Source organism: Homalodisca vitripennis, chromosome 1 (genome assembly GCF_021130785.1).
Source record: "Homalodisca vitripennis isolate AUS2020 chromosome 1, UT_GWSS_2.1, whole genome shotgun sequence".
NCBI lineage: Eukaryota > Metazoa > Arthropoda > Insecta > Hemiptera > Cicadellidae > Homalodisca > Homalodisca vitripennis.
Window position 1 is genome coordinate 90,250,073 of NC_060207.1, and position 14,843 is coordinate 90,264,915.

Below are 14,843 nucleotides of genomic sequence, written 5' to 3' on the forward strand. Positions count from 1 at the left end.
GTTTAGCACATTATCTGCATATAAATTTTAATAATTTTCATGAATAACTTCTGATACAAAATTATCAGATAATTGTTAGAAAACGTGGTTATTTATGAAACAATATAGAGGCGGTTGTCTCCAAAATTCTTGATAAAGTTATCATTGATCTAATTGATGACATATTTTCTATTTTAAGATCAAACTTGGCTGTTCAAAGGCATCACACAACAGTAACGACATCATCAGAAATACGAAACATTTTTACTCATTATGTTTTGAGAATCATTCCATTAATATTTATTGAAATAATCATTTATGTTCTACTGATTTTATATTCAGCCTGCACTCGGAGTAATTTCATCATTATAAAAAAACTATGCAGCCAACAACAAACAATCTGTAATTACTTATTTGTTTGCATTTTAACTTTTTTTTAGAATCCATTGGCCAATGAAGACATTAGCAGTATTTCAAGATTCATATAAAAAATAGAGCTTAAGAAATATTATACAACACAAGGTACAAAGTAATCAAACTGGGGAAGACTCACCAATTATAGAGATTACTTTGATACAGCTGGATAGTTCAGTGAGTTTATATCTTTATTATTCAGTGTAATGTTCATACTGCTTGTGTTCATTTATTTTCAATACATTTTGTTGTTTTCTCTTTCCAAGTCGAATGATGAAACAATCAAAATAATTGGTGATGACGACTCGTTTGAAAATGACGAACACAAACCAACAATCTTTGAATTAGTAGAGCTTGGGAACAATATTACCCGATCACTAAAGAATCCCACAGCGATTCCTGGCCACCAGTTTGTGCGTGATTTGTTTGTGTACTGGGAAGATATCTCATGGTTGCGGACATTTGTTAGAATGAATCGGAGAGATGGACGGATCGTATACAATGCAATTAAGAAACAAGGTGGTCCTCCATTTCTAAATGTTGAATTTGAAGATTCGATTTTGTTAAATGCTTACAGCCACTGGACCAAAAGAGACATTAGGGAAATAAGAGAAACAATTCATGACATTGATGTGATTTGGTCTCATATGGAACTCTATTTGAAGAATGAAGATGAACATATGGCTCCTACATTTTATTCAAAAAAGAAAGAATAGATTTAGTTTGTTCTTGACAAAAAAGTGTTGTATTTATTGTATAAATTGTTATATACCTTTTTTAGGGTTTCATAAATCATATATACAGGGATATTAAAAAATATTAAACATTACTTTAACTTTTCTTTGCTGATTAGCCTACTAAATTGAAACTCCCAACTCTTATTTCTATATATATATATATATATATATATATATATATATATATATATATATATATATATATATACACAAGTTAAAACTCATTCCATTTACTATTAATTATTAATAACTGCTCAGACATAAAAAATTATTTAGTCATTACGTATAGCTCAATTTTAATTATTTATGTAGCAATTTCTGTGTAAAAAAATGTTTCTTATACATTTGACTGTAAGTTTTCTTAAATTTATTATAAAACAATTTAATCAAACATAATTTTAAAAATCGTTATTTAAATTTGATAGTTTTTGTCGTTTTATATTAAAAAGAATAAGACTATCATGAAAATATAAAACCAAAGTGTACCAATGTACAGGTATAATATAAATAATAAGTATATAATAAATATTTATATATAATAAATATAAAACCTAATCACATGTGTATCAAAATTAAAAATACAAGAAACCTTGTTTGGAACCCTGAGGGGCACCATTCTGTTTCTTTTATATTTAGATAACTCATTACTAATAATAACCTGAAAGGTGCTTCTAAAAATTGTGCCGTCTCCGCCTATTTGTCCATCTGTGCGACAACTTGTTTAAGAAAGGTACAAGAGACTTGGAACATGACACATTGGTTTTTCTGTACTTATTTTATTGCTACAAAACAGGACATACCCAATTACTTTGTAACAGTATATAATATTACAACAAAAAACTTATTAAAGGATGTATGAGTCCAATTATTTTCCAGTGTACAGTATAACAATGCTGTTATCACCACACAGAACACAATGATTGGTCACCACAATAAGCAGTGATACATTACAATGTATCAATGCTGTATCAATGTATCAACTTATAAACTGCAAGGAAATTACAATACCATAGTAAAATCAGGTGACAACAATACAGCTATAAAACAGTAATGAACATAACAAAACAATACAATATAGCTATCTATATACAAATAAAAAATAAAAAAAATAGTAACAGTTTATGTCCCAATTACGTTAGACAGTGGTCCAAGGATAATGAGATCAAAAGGCCAAAGGGAAGCAAACATTGCACTCTGGAAGATGGCAGATATTTACCATGTTGATTTGGAATGTTTCTATGTCTTGAGTGTCTTTATTGCTTGAAGTGTTTTAGCCTTTGGTTTACAAGGTACAGTTTAAATAATTTCAAGAACGTGGTAAGTAATTATCCAAAAATAACTTGTAGTTATAAAAACACAAGATTTAGCTTATAAAAGAAATTTGTTTGATTAAACTCAGTGCCATTTACCATATTTAATACCATTAATAAGAAAGACATATTTCTTATCTGTATTTTATTCAGTATATTGAAATTGAATGTAAAAAAAGATATTGGCCTATATTGGTTATTCTGATATAGTCATGTAATTATATAAGTTCCAACTTTATTGTGAATTTAAATAACAAAAAACTCAAATTCGTAAATACTACTTCTTGAAACTATAATTAAACAGTAAAGCAATGTTTTATATATATATAACTATGTCATTACAACTATGTCATTATTGTACATAGTTGGTATTTAAATCTTATTGATCTATCAAGGTTTACAATTTTTTTCTTACTGCTTGTAAAATGTTGTACCAAATCTTCCGAGTTTTAGACACTGTTATCATGAACCTGTCCACCTCCGGTTCACCCCAATCATATGCCAAGGATATATTGGTAAGAGGAATCTTGTCAAGATGTTTAGGCATATGTTTGTCAATATTTTCTACTAATGTGGCATTTTTGGTTGAGTTTCCTATTGCAGTTTCCAAATCTAACAAGTGAACCAGATACGATTCAATGGCATGAAAAAGATATTCTGATGTACACGATTGAGGTTTTGTAAACAGATGTCATGTTTTGCACTAAATGTCCTAATAAGTCATAGTTTTGACTTGATATGGTGTTGAGGAACAGAAATACAAGGGAGCCCTTGAGCATAGCCTTACAAAAATACTCAACCACTTAGTATGCAATACTATAACTAACTTTTAATGTTTATGTTTTGGTTCAGAAATGCTATTAATTAGCCTTGTATCACTTATTATGTTAATGTAATATAGCAACTGTCAAAAGTTTCCACTAGATTCTGGTTCCAACTCTTCAGGACTTTTTACTTTGATCTTCAGTGCATTCCACACTTTGCAAGTTTTGTTCATCAAATCTTCATAACCATCTCTTTCCTGTTTAGTCCACATGTAGCCCTTGGAAAGTTTCTCATAAGGTGGATTATATGCATGCAAGGGTCCGCCTGCATCGTAAATGTTACGTAGCATGACATCAGCTTCATACTCCCCATAGTCCACTGCAGATACCAGCTCCTTCAGCTCATCATAGTAGCCCACAGCTGTGTCCAAGAGGATGGAGTAGTTGAACCTGTTCATGTTTTGGTAGATTGTTGTCAGATTTTGTTGAAACTCTGGTAGGTCCTCGTATACCCAAAATTCACAGAGAGAAACAATTGCTTGAATTAAAACCATTAATAATTCTACTAACATGTTTATACACTTGTAGTCTTCTGTTAAGAAAAAGATCCACTAATCTGTTCATCAATGTAAAACAATTCTTTATTAAGTTCTATAAGGATCCAACATGTTTATATACATATGGATGTATAAAAATAACTTTATTTTCTTGTTTCTCATAGAATTGTATTACATAATTAATTTTTTTAGAGAAAAGACTAAGAACTTTTCAATATTAACTAAGATACTTTGAGTATCATTAAAGTGTAGTTCTGTTGTATTGAAAACTATGTCTAATATGTTGATAATATAATGTAACTTGAACTATTAAAGTTGTAATTTTTCAAATAACATTTGCTTTTATTGTAGTTTTTGTATGTATAAACTTATATGTATGTTAAAATTGTTAATAAAAAATACCATATGACCAACATATTCTATTTAAATTTAAAGAGTATTAATAATTGAATTGCATAAAAAAGGTCCTAAAGTTTTAAAATAAATTAAAGGTGTATTCATTAAAGTAAAGTTTCATTGGATATCTCAAACTGATAGTGGAACCAGAATGACTACGTTCAGACTGTGTTTATTGTTTTTGTGTCAGTTATGCGTCGGGAGTGACCTTAGCTTTCATGTCCGCTATCTTGACAAAAAAATATGTGAGTCTATAGAAAATCCAGTGCTTTTGGGAGGTAAATATTTGTACAGGGATCTTTTAGATCTGGTGATATTTCTGCAAGAAATTGAACACAAAATGAAGGATGGGAACAGAGATGGTGATAGGGAAACAATGAGCATCATTGAAGAAGGAGGGCTGCACCTACCAAACATCACGCAAAATGATGAAAGATTGATGGAGGCTTTCAACTGGACACAGGATCAGGTAGATGAGTTACGTATGAAGACACAGGACATTGCCGGCCGCTGGCACAACATGCTTCACATACTGAAGAGACAACCGTTGTACCCTGTAGATTACGACATTGATTCGGATAAGTTTCTCCAAAATCCAAGAGTTAACACAACTTAAAATTTAGTAAAATATTTTCACTTTTATATACAAAATGAAAAAATATATAGTCAGTATATTCACATTTACTTAATCACATGATAAGTGAGTGTATAGAATATCTGTTTGGATTAAAAATTAATTTGAATGGTATTAATGGTATTAACAATACAAAATAAGGAATGAAAATAAATATGAATTACAATAAACAGTGTAATAGAGATAAGATAAGATGATCTGATATTCAGGGTTACTTGAAAATAGCAATTTATTATAAAAATGGATAATACTCCTAATCAGGATATTATGGCTAGAAGGAACATTCATTTATGCATGGCAAAAAGATTCTGCATAACTTAAAACTAAGCTCACATTGTCCAGCTGAATTGGGACTTAGTGCAACTGATTGCTGCATTGAGTTGTATCTTATTTTTAGTACCCACTCCATTGGGAATTTATTATGGCTGAGATATGGTGTTGTCAACAGACTTGACTCTTGGAATCTGGAGTCCATGGCCATCTGAAGGTTCCAGCAAGACCAAAACAGTAGAATACCTTGGCAATACTACTTAGTATTTTTCATGATTTTAGCATTAAAAACGTACTCTTGGCAACACAATGAGTTCTCAGTTGTTTTCGTGGTACATACTTTTAACATCAGAGGCACATAGACTACAAAAGAGCCCTGTCTGGTTTACCCAGTAAAAATTCAGTGTACTTTAGATGAAAAGGTGCTCATCTCTCATTATGCACACATGACTGTACCTCTTATAAAATTTTTGTCACATACATAATCATCTGTATGTATAGAGACACACGGGCATTACATAGAGTTCAGTGAAATCTTTCTACAAGTTTTTTGCCAGATTCTTACTAGGTCGACAACGTCAGTGGTGCACCTAGAAATCTTCTCTGGGGGTGTGTGGAACTTTGGGCACTTGGAGGTATCAAAACCACTCTAGAACAGTAGGGGGGTCCGGGGACTCTTCCCCAGGAAATTTCTGAAATATTACGTCCAAAAAGAATTTTTTAATAGTTCTTCTGAACTAATAAAAAGAGGGCAAAGATCACATCAGAGTGTATAAAATTAAGAGTAAAACTACTTTACCACCAATCACCAGTAAGCTCACACAGGGATAATTAAAATCTTCTTCAACAAATACAGTTTATATGAGGTGTATTTAACAAAATAAAAAAAATGTAATTTTAGCATTAATCAAATATTGAACAAAATAGTTCAGTTTACATCACACATCAATACCAAAGCTAGATCTTGATTTTACTTGGATGAAAAAGGATAAATATCCCAGTTTGAAAGTTGACCACAGTTTAACTAATACAGCTGAAATAACGGCGGTTATATAAAAATGTATCTTGTTTGTTTCTGCATTTCGACATATAAAACTATTTACTAATAATAACTTCCAGTTTTTATATCAATAATAGTGAAAAATACTGGTTTTTGGCACTTTTCAACAAAACTGCAAATATATAAATCAGAAACTTATGATAACAGTAACTGGAACATTACCTTTACCATTTTAGGAGTACTCTGTAACGTATGATTATAAATCAGTATGAGTTGATTTTGTACTTGGTTACTGAGAGTAACGGGTACAGGTAGAATCCAAAAGAAAGGGTAAGAACTAACCTCACTTTCGTAGTTGCTTTGTGGCAGTAAAATTCATTTACTTATTTTAAAGGGTTTGAACAAATTTGAATTATTATACTTGCAGTGCCATGTATTTCAAAAATTAAAATAGTTATTAAGTTTTAATTCCTGTATTTGATTATGATTGATTAAAAAATTCCAACATAAGTATTATTTCTAGTAAAAAAGGATAATTAAGGCAATTGATTATTTTGAAATAAAATGCTCTTGGGGAGACAGGTCCCATTCCTCCACCCCCACCCCTCCCCCCATCATTGGTGCGCCCCTTTGTGTAGTCCATTTTAAATCTTTGTCAGTTGTAACATCCAGATATTTGGCTTTGTTCACAGATTCTATGTTTGGTAGCAACATGCAATGTTACCAGTAGAGAAATGTTTCATTTTCAACCATCTGTTATATTTCCAGTCAATCTGATTACAACTACAAAACACAAATTGAAACTCTCCATACAATCAAATTGTATCTGAGACAAGATTGTTTCTACCACAAACATTTTTAACTGTGGAATCGATGTTTCCTCTACATAAACGTCATTTACATAGCAGTGTTTTCATATGAATATAAGATCATTTTATAATAGTATTTGATAACATTTTGATAAGAGTGATAAAACATAGTTTGTGATTGCCTTGCACTTGATGCTTTTTTGCACACCTAAGTGTACCTATTATGTTGAGTGTAATGGGTAATCCACCACTGGCTTCCAACAATCTTTTTTGTGAGCTCCTGTATAAGGATTACTCTAACGCTGCAGCTAATACTAAAAAATTCTATTATTAAATCAAATATAAATAATTGTTATGACAGAACTTTTAGAAAATGATTGTATAGCCTACATTTGTTGATTACAAAGCACAGATCCCAAAATCTCTCACATTGAAAATTGATCATGGAGACCAATATGGCATAATATGAGATTGTAAAAATATACATTATAAAAATAGTACTCATGTATGCCTTTGTTAAGTTCATTAGCCAGCTTCAACAAAAGATATAAAGATAGTTGCTGTTAAAAAATTTTGAATATTGGGTGTTGCACAACTAAGAGTAAATATAAAGTACTAAAATATGTAACAGTTTAAACTATTTATATTCATACAGATATTTTTATATTTAAAAATATTTTGGTTTTTGATATCAGATGATCCAAAACTTTTCTTGTAAGGAAATAGTTATATCTCAGCCATTAACACGTTTACAAAAGCTGAAATTATTGTACTTTTAAAAATTAAAACGCAATTTCAACCAAAAATAAAATATGCTTATCGGTTTTTCAATAAACGTATTCTGGAGTGATTAATAGTGTCCGTGAATGTATTTTCAGTGTCCAAAATGCAGATGGATAATATTTATAGGGTATTAGAAAACCATTGTTTTTTTACCCCACCGATTGGGGTATGACACGCATTTCTAATAGACCCACCAACATTGTAACAAAAATGATCATGTTTTACAACATCTTGTAGTTTTAAAATAGAGGCTATTACATGTTTTAAGAAGTACATAATATAATAGCAGCAATATACATTACAATAATTTATTATCAGTAACTTAACTTGGCACAATAATATTTAACATACTTGGAGACTATCTATTTAATGAAAAGTTTTAGGGTGGTGATATTTTATATTATCATAGTTAGTTATATTATAAGTTTGTGGTTTATATTATCAGTTATTAAAGTAGTAAGTTTTAGAATTAAAAAATATTTGTATCGTTATAAAACATTGATAAATCATTAACCAGTTATGTAAAGTTGGATTTATTTCATTCTAGTGTTTTATTTCTAGTGTTTATAGAATTTTTTTTATTTTTTGCCATAAAGCGTTTGTGTCTTTCCATACGCTCTTCTTTCTTCTCTTTCATCAGTCGCCTTTGTTCAATTCTCTCTAAATGTTTACGTTGTTTTTGAGCTTTCCTCTCTCTTGCTAATAATTGTAACTGTATGTGTTTCTGCTGCCTTTTAAGTTTTTCCATCTTGGTTTGTCTCATTTGTTCACTGCTTTCTGTAAGTTCTGTACAAAAGTTATTGTAATGGTTTACTGAAGAATAAATTGTATTGTACACACTATCACTCTGCACATCATGTTTTTCAAAATCCTCACCCATATGAAAGTGATTTTGATTATTTTTTTCATAATTATTTTCTTCATCTTGAATGGAAATGAGTGTGGAGTTCAATTTATATAGTACATGATCAAGCATACCATATTGGATGGTTTTAGTTAAACCCATCACTTTTCCCCATACTTCTCTTGTACCATTCAAAATATCATGTAAAACTCCAAGATCAAATTTTGACCATTCATTTTCCAGAAAAAGAGGTGTCTTTATTGAAATGTTTAAGTGTTTTGGACCTCCATTAGATTTAATTTTCATTACTTTTTTGAAACCCAAATAATCTTTGTGTTTCAATTTATCATAGAAATATTGCAGTGTTTCATAATACAAATACGCATTTCTTTGCAATAATACTGGACTCACATCAGCTTGTATTAAATCTGTTGATATTATTTGATCCAAACATTGCAAGTTATGATCATCATAAACATCTAGAGGAAAAGTAAAATTTACTGAAATGATAAATGCAAAATTGTAAAAACTATAAACTATGATGGTAAGTGCATAACAGCTATTAATACTCAAGAGACATTTAGTGATGAACTTGTGTATTGTACTATTCATATATTGCAAAATTAGTTAAGAATGGTAATATGAGAGGAATGTACCTTCTATTCATTACACAATATATTATTCAAAGAGCTGTGTTTCACATTTAAATTGATATAATTGTAATTCAGTATTGTTAAATTTCAATTTTATACAATAATAAATAGAACAATATTTTCAATGTTTTATGATATGTTTTAGTTTGAATTCTTAAATTTTGTCTTCAATCAATGAAGTCTACAAAATCTGTGTAAAACATAAAATCAAAATACTTAACTTATTAATATTTTGCAAATTGATTCCGGTTTCAGTTTCTGTTGTAAACTTTTTACTTCTGTAATGAAACTAACCTAGAAACATTTAATCTTACTGCAAAAGTGCAGTACTAAAAAATGTTGAATGTAATAATTGTTTATCATTAGTTAGGATTGATTATATTATGGGTCTATGAAATAACAATAATTATTTCATTATGAGCAGTTTTAGTGACAACTACTTAATTTTGCCTTTGGATTTTTTCTGTGTCACATAAGCATCTAAATCCAGCCAAACAGTCTTAGTCTCTTCAATCAATTCCCCAAACTCCCAGACATCGTAGCTATCCCAAGTATAGTACTTCACCAAAATTTTCATGTTTATTGGGAACATGTGCATGTGGTAAGGTGCCCCTGCCTCCTTCATCTTGTGCACCAGTTGGAGAGCCATCTCATCTCCGCTGTAGGTCCTGTTCGCCAGGTCCTTTAGGCCATCCAGAAACTTCTGCAACTTGCCCGTAAGATGAAATGTTTCACCTGATGGACGCAGTATACTGTTTTTACACTCTTGGGACATCTCTATCAGATCGGAATTTTGACTGTCAACAGCCTTGTTGAGGAAGATGCATAGAAACGACAACATAAATAACAAAGATTGATTTGTTTTGACCATTTTTGTGGAATTAAAATGTTTAGTTATAAAGTAGAAAAATAAATTCTCAAATAAAATCTGACCTGCTAGCATTAAATTAAATTATTAACTTATCACCATGTCCAAATTAGTAAAATAGATCAAACTGAAGATAAGATGTGTCAAAGTAGTTTAAATCAATAAAATTATAGTTTCAGATAAGAATGAACTACATTAAATCATTAGTAACAAAAATAGGAAATTTCTATAACTTGTTTAATTTGTGTGGTACTATAGTTTTTAAATCTTTGTAATACTGAAAGTAATAAACTTATAATTAAGATAAATTTTGTTAATGAATAAATAATTATTATAAACACTTTTAAGAGTAACTATTTTTACTATTAACAATTTTTCTTCATTTATTCTAACACCTTGACTGTGGGTCATGTTAGGTAACTACTAAAACTAGTTGTTGTACTAATTGGTATATCCACTGCAACAAATTTTTAACTTCATCATTGCCATAGTTTTGTGTTTGGTGAAGTTACATTGGAAAGATCATGCTTCCGTTCGACAATGGCTGCAGAATATGTATTCAAGTAATTTATACATACCTTGTGTAATGATGGGCTGAACATTAATTTTAGTATTTAGCAATTGCACATTCCAAATTGGTCAAGAATATTTATTACTCACAATGGTGTTGTTAAACCCATACTGAATTAAGCGATATATCAATTAATTGTTGTAACTTGTTACAATTTTAATATCAGTGAGTCAAAAATGCTTCCTTGAAATTTTGGGGTTTTCAGTTATGAACCAAATTAATTCAATGATATTAAAATAAGCTTTAAAATAATTTTACTATATTTAAGTAATAGTGAAAGTTTTCATTCACTTTTATCAGTAACATAGTCACACACTTATCTTCTATCAGAGTAATGGCTAGCAGTTTATTTCAGTGAGACTCTTCAATAGAACATGTGTATTTAACTTTAACACAATGATTAAAAACTAGCATTTAAGGACTTATCGGACTTCTTTTAATTGCTCTCTTTTCCTGTTCTTCACAAACTCTTTCAACTCGAGCCACATGTTCTTGCCTTCCTCCAGGTACTTTCCGAACCTCCAGCAATCATAGTGGTCCCACTTGTAGTATCTTACCAGGAACAACATGTCTACAGGAAACAGTGTGAGGTGATAAGGACCCTGCCGCTCCTTCATACAGGCGAACCCCCACATCACGTACTTGTCTCCACGATGAACCAACTTGATCCATTCTCGGAAACCGTCATTGAAGCTTTGCAACTTCTTCATCATCCAGTCTGAGTCATGTTTGGGCCTTTTTATTTCATCTTTGAGCTCAAAAGATATTTGCATGATGTCGCCATAATCAATTTCATTTGATTCATCACCGAGAATAAAATTTGTGAAAAAAATCAGAGGTATTAGAAAGTTCTTCATTTTATCTGGGTTAATTTTACATTTTTCAGTGAGCTAAAGAGTAGTTATTTATGTTATTACTGTCCAATATCAGCAAAACATCTTTAACCTCCTTGAATAGCCAATTTTGTTTTGCTACCAAATAACTCTTACTGATGTAATGAGATAACTCAGTCAATATTTTCAATTTGAAAAAATAATTAATTTAATTATTCAAATAACTACAACAGTTAAACAAGATTTTTTATTTCTGGCAAATCACGGTTTCTTATCATCAGTTTGAATTATTCTTTGTAGTTATTCTCTTGTGACAAGCTTTTTATAATTATAAAAATATAATAAATATTGAACTAAAAAGTTTAAATTATTACTTAAGTTATTAAATTGTTACGCTAATTGATCAATCTTTCTTCAAAATTTCAAGGTGACATTCTGTAATGTGTCTCTCTTTACAATTTTGTAACCATCATAAAATTTAAAAATCATATTAAAATAATGGCATGAAATTTAATTAATTTTGAATATAATTCAGAGGCTGACTATTCCTTCTACTGCGTATTACTAATGTTAAGTTATAGTCTTAGATCAAACTATATTATGGATATATTAAGATTCTTTGTTAAATATTTGCCAGTAGCCTAAAATATGATTCAACTTGTTGAATGTTAATGTTGTACAACATTTTTGACTGTACAACAAAACCTATATTGTATTATGCAACCTTTTTTCCAAAATACAATACAGAATTGCATTTCAATTATCATGCAATTTCAAAATTATATTTTAGAAATAGAAAACTACTTTTTCCCAAATTATGAATTTTTTAAAACAAATTTCCAAGAAACTTCTCATTTTTTTTACAAGGTCTATGTGAATACACCAAAATTACTGATTAAAATAAAATCGTTTCTTGAATGTATACCCAAACTGTGTAAATACTAGACTAAAAGTTAGTTTTGAGATAGTTTCCAGTGGATCTAGTGAACAAGAGATTTTTTTAGATCCCATCTAAATTTAATAGAAACAGGTCTAAATAGAAATGAATTATAATCCTTAGTGACAACAGTACTATTTTAGTCATATGAAATGACTAATCCACCATATGAGATAAAAAATGAATATGTTAAGGATGATAAAATTATATGATTTCTGTAATAATACAGATATAACAATAGATACTGATCTATTTACCTAGGTGATTGTAACAGGTCAAATTACGACATTTGAATATTCGCGGGGAATTGGCAGACTGTGACGTCAGTGAATCGGCAGACTGTGACGTCAGTGAATCACATGTTGTCGGAATTGAGATTTATTTGATTAATAACGAAGAAATATATTAAACTTTATACGGGAAAAGATTTGATTAATTAAAATGAAGTAAACATAATCAAAATTCGTGTTTTACAAAGGTGCTAAATAGAATTACGCAGAAAAGCCAATTGTGGGATAAATGACTTGTATATTGATGACGTCATAAAGCACATGTTGCTAAAAATTTTAATAAAAAGCTTTGAAAAAATAATAAAAAGAAAATAGAAAGACTTAAAATTGATTAATTATAGTAAACGTGATAAATTTCGACAATTATAAGAAAAGAATCAAATTATATTTATTCGTGAAGACGCTGATTTGAACGAGAGAGGGGATGAGTATTGTTTTGAGTCGGTATCCGTAGTTTTATACGGAGATTCGGTCTTCTCTTACCAGACTTGAAGCAAGGAGGTTGTGTTGATTCTCCTGGGATAGTAGTGATCTGTTATATAGTGTATTGAAATTTTAATGAAGGATGGGATATTATTTTAGACTTTTAAATTATCAAAGCATTGCAAGGTAAGTGAAATTATAATATGTATTGACAGTCTGACATGGAATAAATTAACGTCAAGGTCACTTGGTTTGACTTTTCTTTGAATATCCCATTTATAAAAAGTGTGATGGAGTGATATTAAATTTTTTAATCACCACTCAACATATTTTGAAACCTGAGATAGACATAGACTTGTTGTTGGTGATAACACCACAGACATTCAAATTTAATAAGTTTTAAACAGTACCAAGGGAACGCAGCTAGCATTGGGCAGATTTTGGGCAAGATGGCGACCAACACCATCCGGAGCAAAATGGTACAGCAATGTGGGACTGGTGACAAAAAGGCGCACAACTACATGGTGAGTCAACAACACTAAAGAACCGACTCACAACAAATTGACAACCACGTGGAGGGGATCCGCAGCAAATTGACGCAGTCAATGTAAGGGGCTTTCAGCAAATTACCGCAGCCAACGTGGGGCTGACACTCATCATGATTTAAGCCACATCAGGCCTGGGCTCCTCAAAATACTCTCTTCTCCCCTCCCATAGGATGAAATAAACCTATCATTCAAGCAAAACTGTGAAGTTTAATACCTACTATTGTTTATTCTTTGTTGCTGTTGAAGTGATAATTATAACAAATTCTTTACAAGCTGGCAGGTAAATAATCAACTCCTTGAATAAGCAAAGATTTATACATAATCTATTTTGTTGTATAATTGCTTGTATAGTTTGGGCGCGTTCTTTAGAAAACATGTGGTATATCCACGTAGGAGATAGACTTTACAGATAGAATTAAGAATTAAAACAACTTGTCATAATTTTAGAAAAATTTAAAGAATTACATAATTAATTTGTTATAAGTTATAATCTGGTAATTTAAGATTGTGGTGGAATCTCATTCAAGATTCCATCATTATTGGTCCCCCTATCCTGGATATATGCGGGGGTTGGGCAGGGTTTGTTAACTACCACACTTAATGATTCCTTCAACGTGGTTCCTTATGAACAACTGCAAAGAGCACAGAAGTTATTTTGTCAGGTAAGCATGAAGTCTTCCTACTGTTTGCTGACTTAGAAGGTGGGTGTTTTTAGCTAGTTGGACTAGTGGATATGGTATTGATTGGCAGTAACAGAGCTATTTTTATACATGTACGCATTTAAAGATCTAAGCTATATCTCTAATATTTATAAGCTTAAGCGACCTTCCAGAATTCAAAATTCGAAACACAGTCACTTTTATAGTATCACTCAAATTAAAATTGTATATTCATTTTAAAATTAAGATAATATGCACTTATTCCTTTGATTAAATTAGTTTCTCTATGAGGCCTTATGGATTGATTCTCTGTGATAAGACCAAGCTACAACTCACTTCCAGTCTTCTTATGATCAAGACATGTACATTAGCATTGTAGCTCAAACCATTCTTGAAATATAGTGTGTATAGATAAAACAATCTTTTAAACAACTAAAGTTAGTCTCGCTAGCATTATTCTAATCAATGTTAATAAAAAATACTTATTGTGTCAATTATTTTTGTAGGTTATAGATTTCATCTTTTCTTGAGAAGATTCCTCAATCAAATATTTACATTTACAAA

General features: G+C 30.4%; 1 protein-coding gene across 3 annotated transcripts; it reads right to left on the reverse strand.

The window, feature by feature from the left end:
* Window positions 1–2,655: 2,655 nt before the first annotated feature.
* LOC124366378 lies at window positions 2,656–11,757 on the reverse strand. Of its 3 annotated transcripts, none has more exons than XM_046822908.1 (2): window positions 10,597–11,757; window positions 2,656–9,853 (listed from the first exon to the last, which is right to left on the reverse strand). In XM_046822908.1, the coding sequence occupies exon 2, from the start codon at window positions 9,107–9,109 to the stop codon at window positions 8,192–8,194; it is 918 nt and encodes a 305-aa protein (XP_046678864.1). In that variant the 5' UTR covers window positions 9,110–9,853; window positions 10,597–11,757; the 3' UTR covers window positions 2,656–8,191. The 3 variants fall into 3 exon arrangements, with proteins under 3 accessions (XP_046678864.1, XP_046678857.1, XP_046678848.1); XM_046822901.1 differs by having other exon boundaries at window positions 2,656–9,859; window positions 10,597–11,756; XM_046822892.1 differs by having other exon boundaries at window positions 2,656–9,958; window positions 10,597–11,751.
* Between the last annotated feature and the right edge of the window lie 3,086 nt (window positions 11,758–14,843).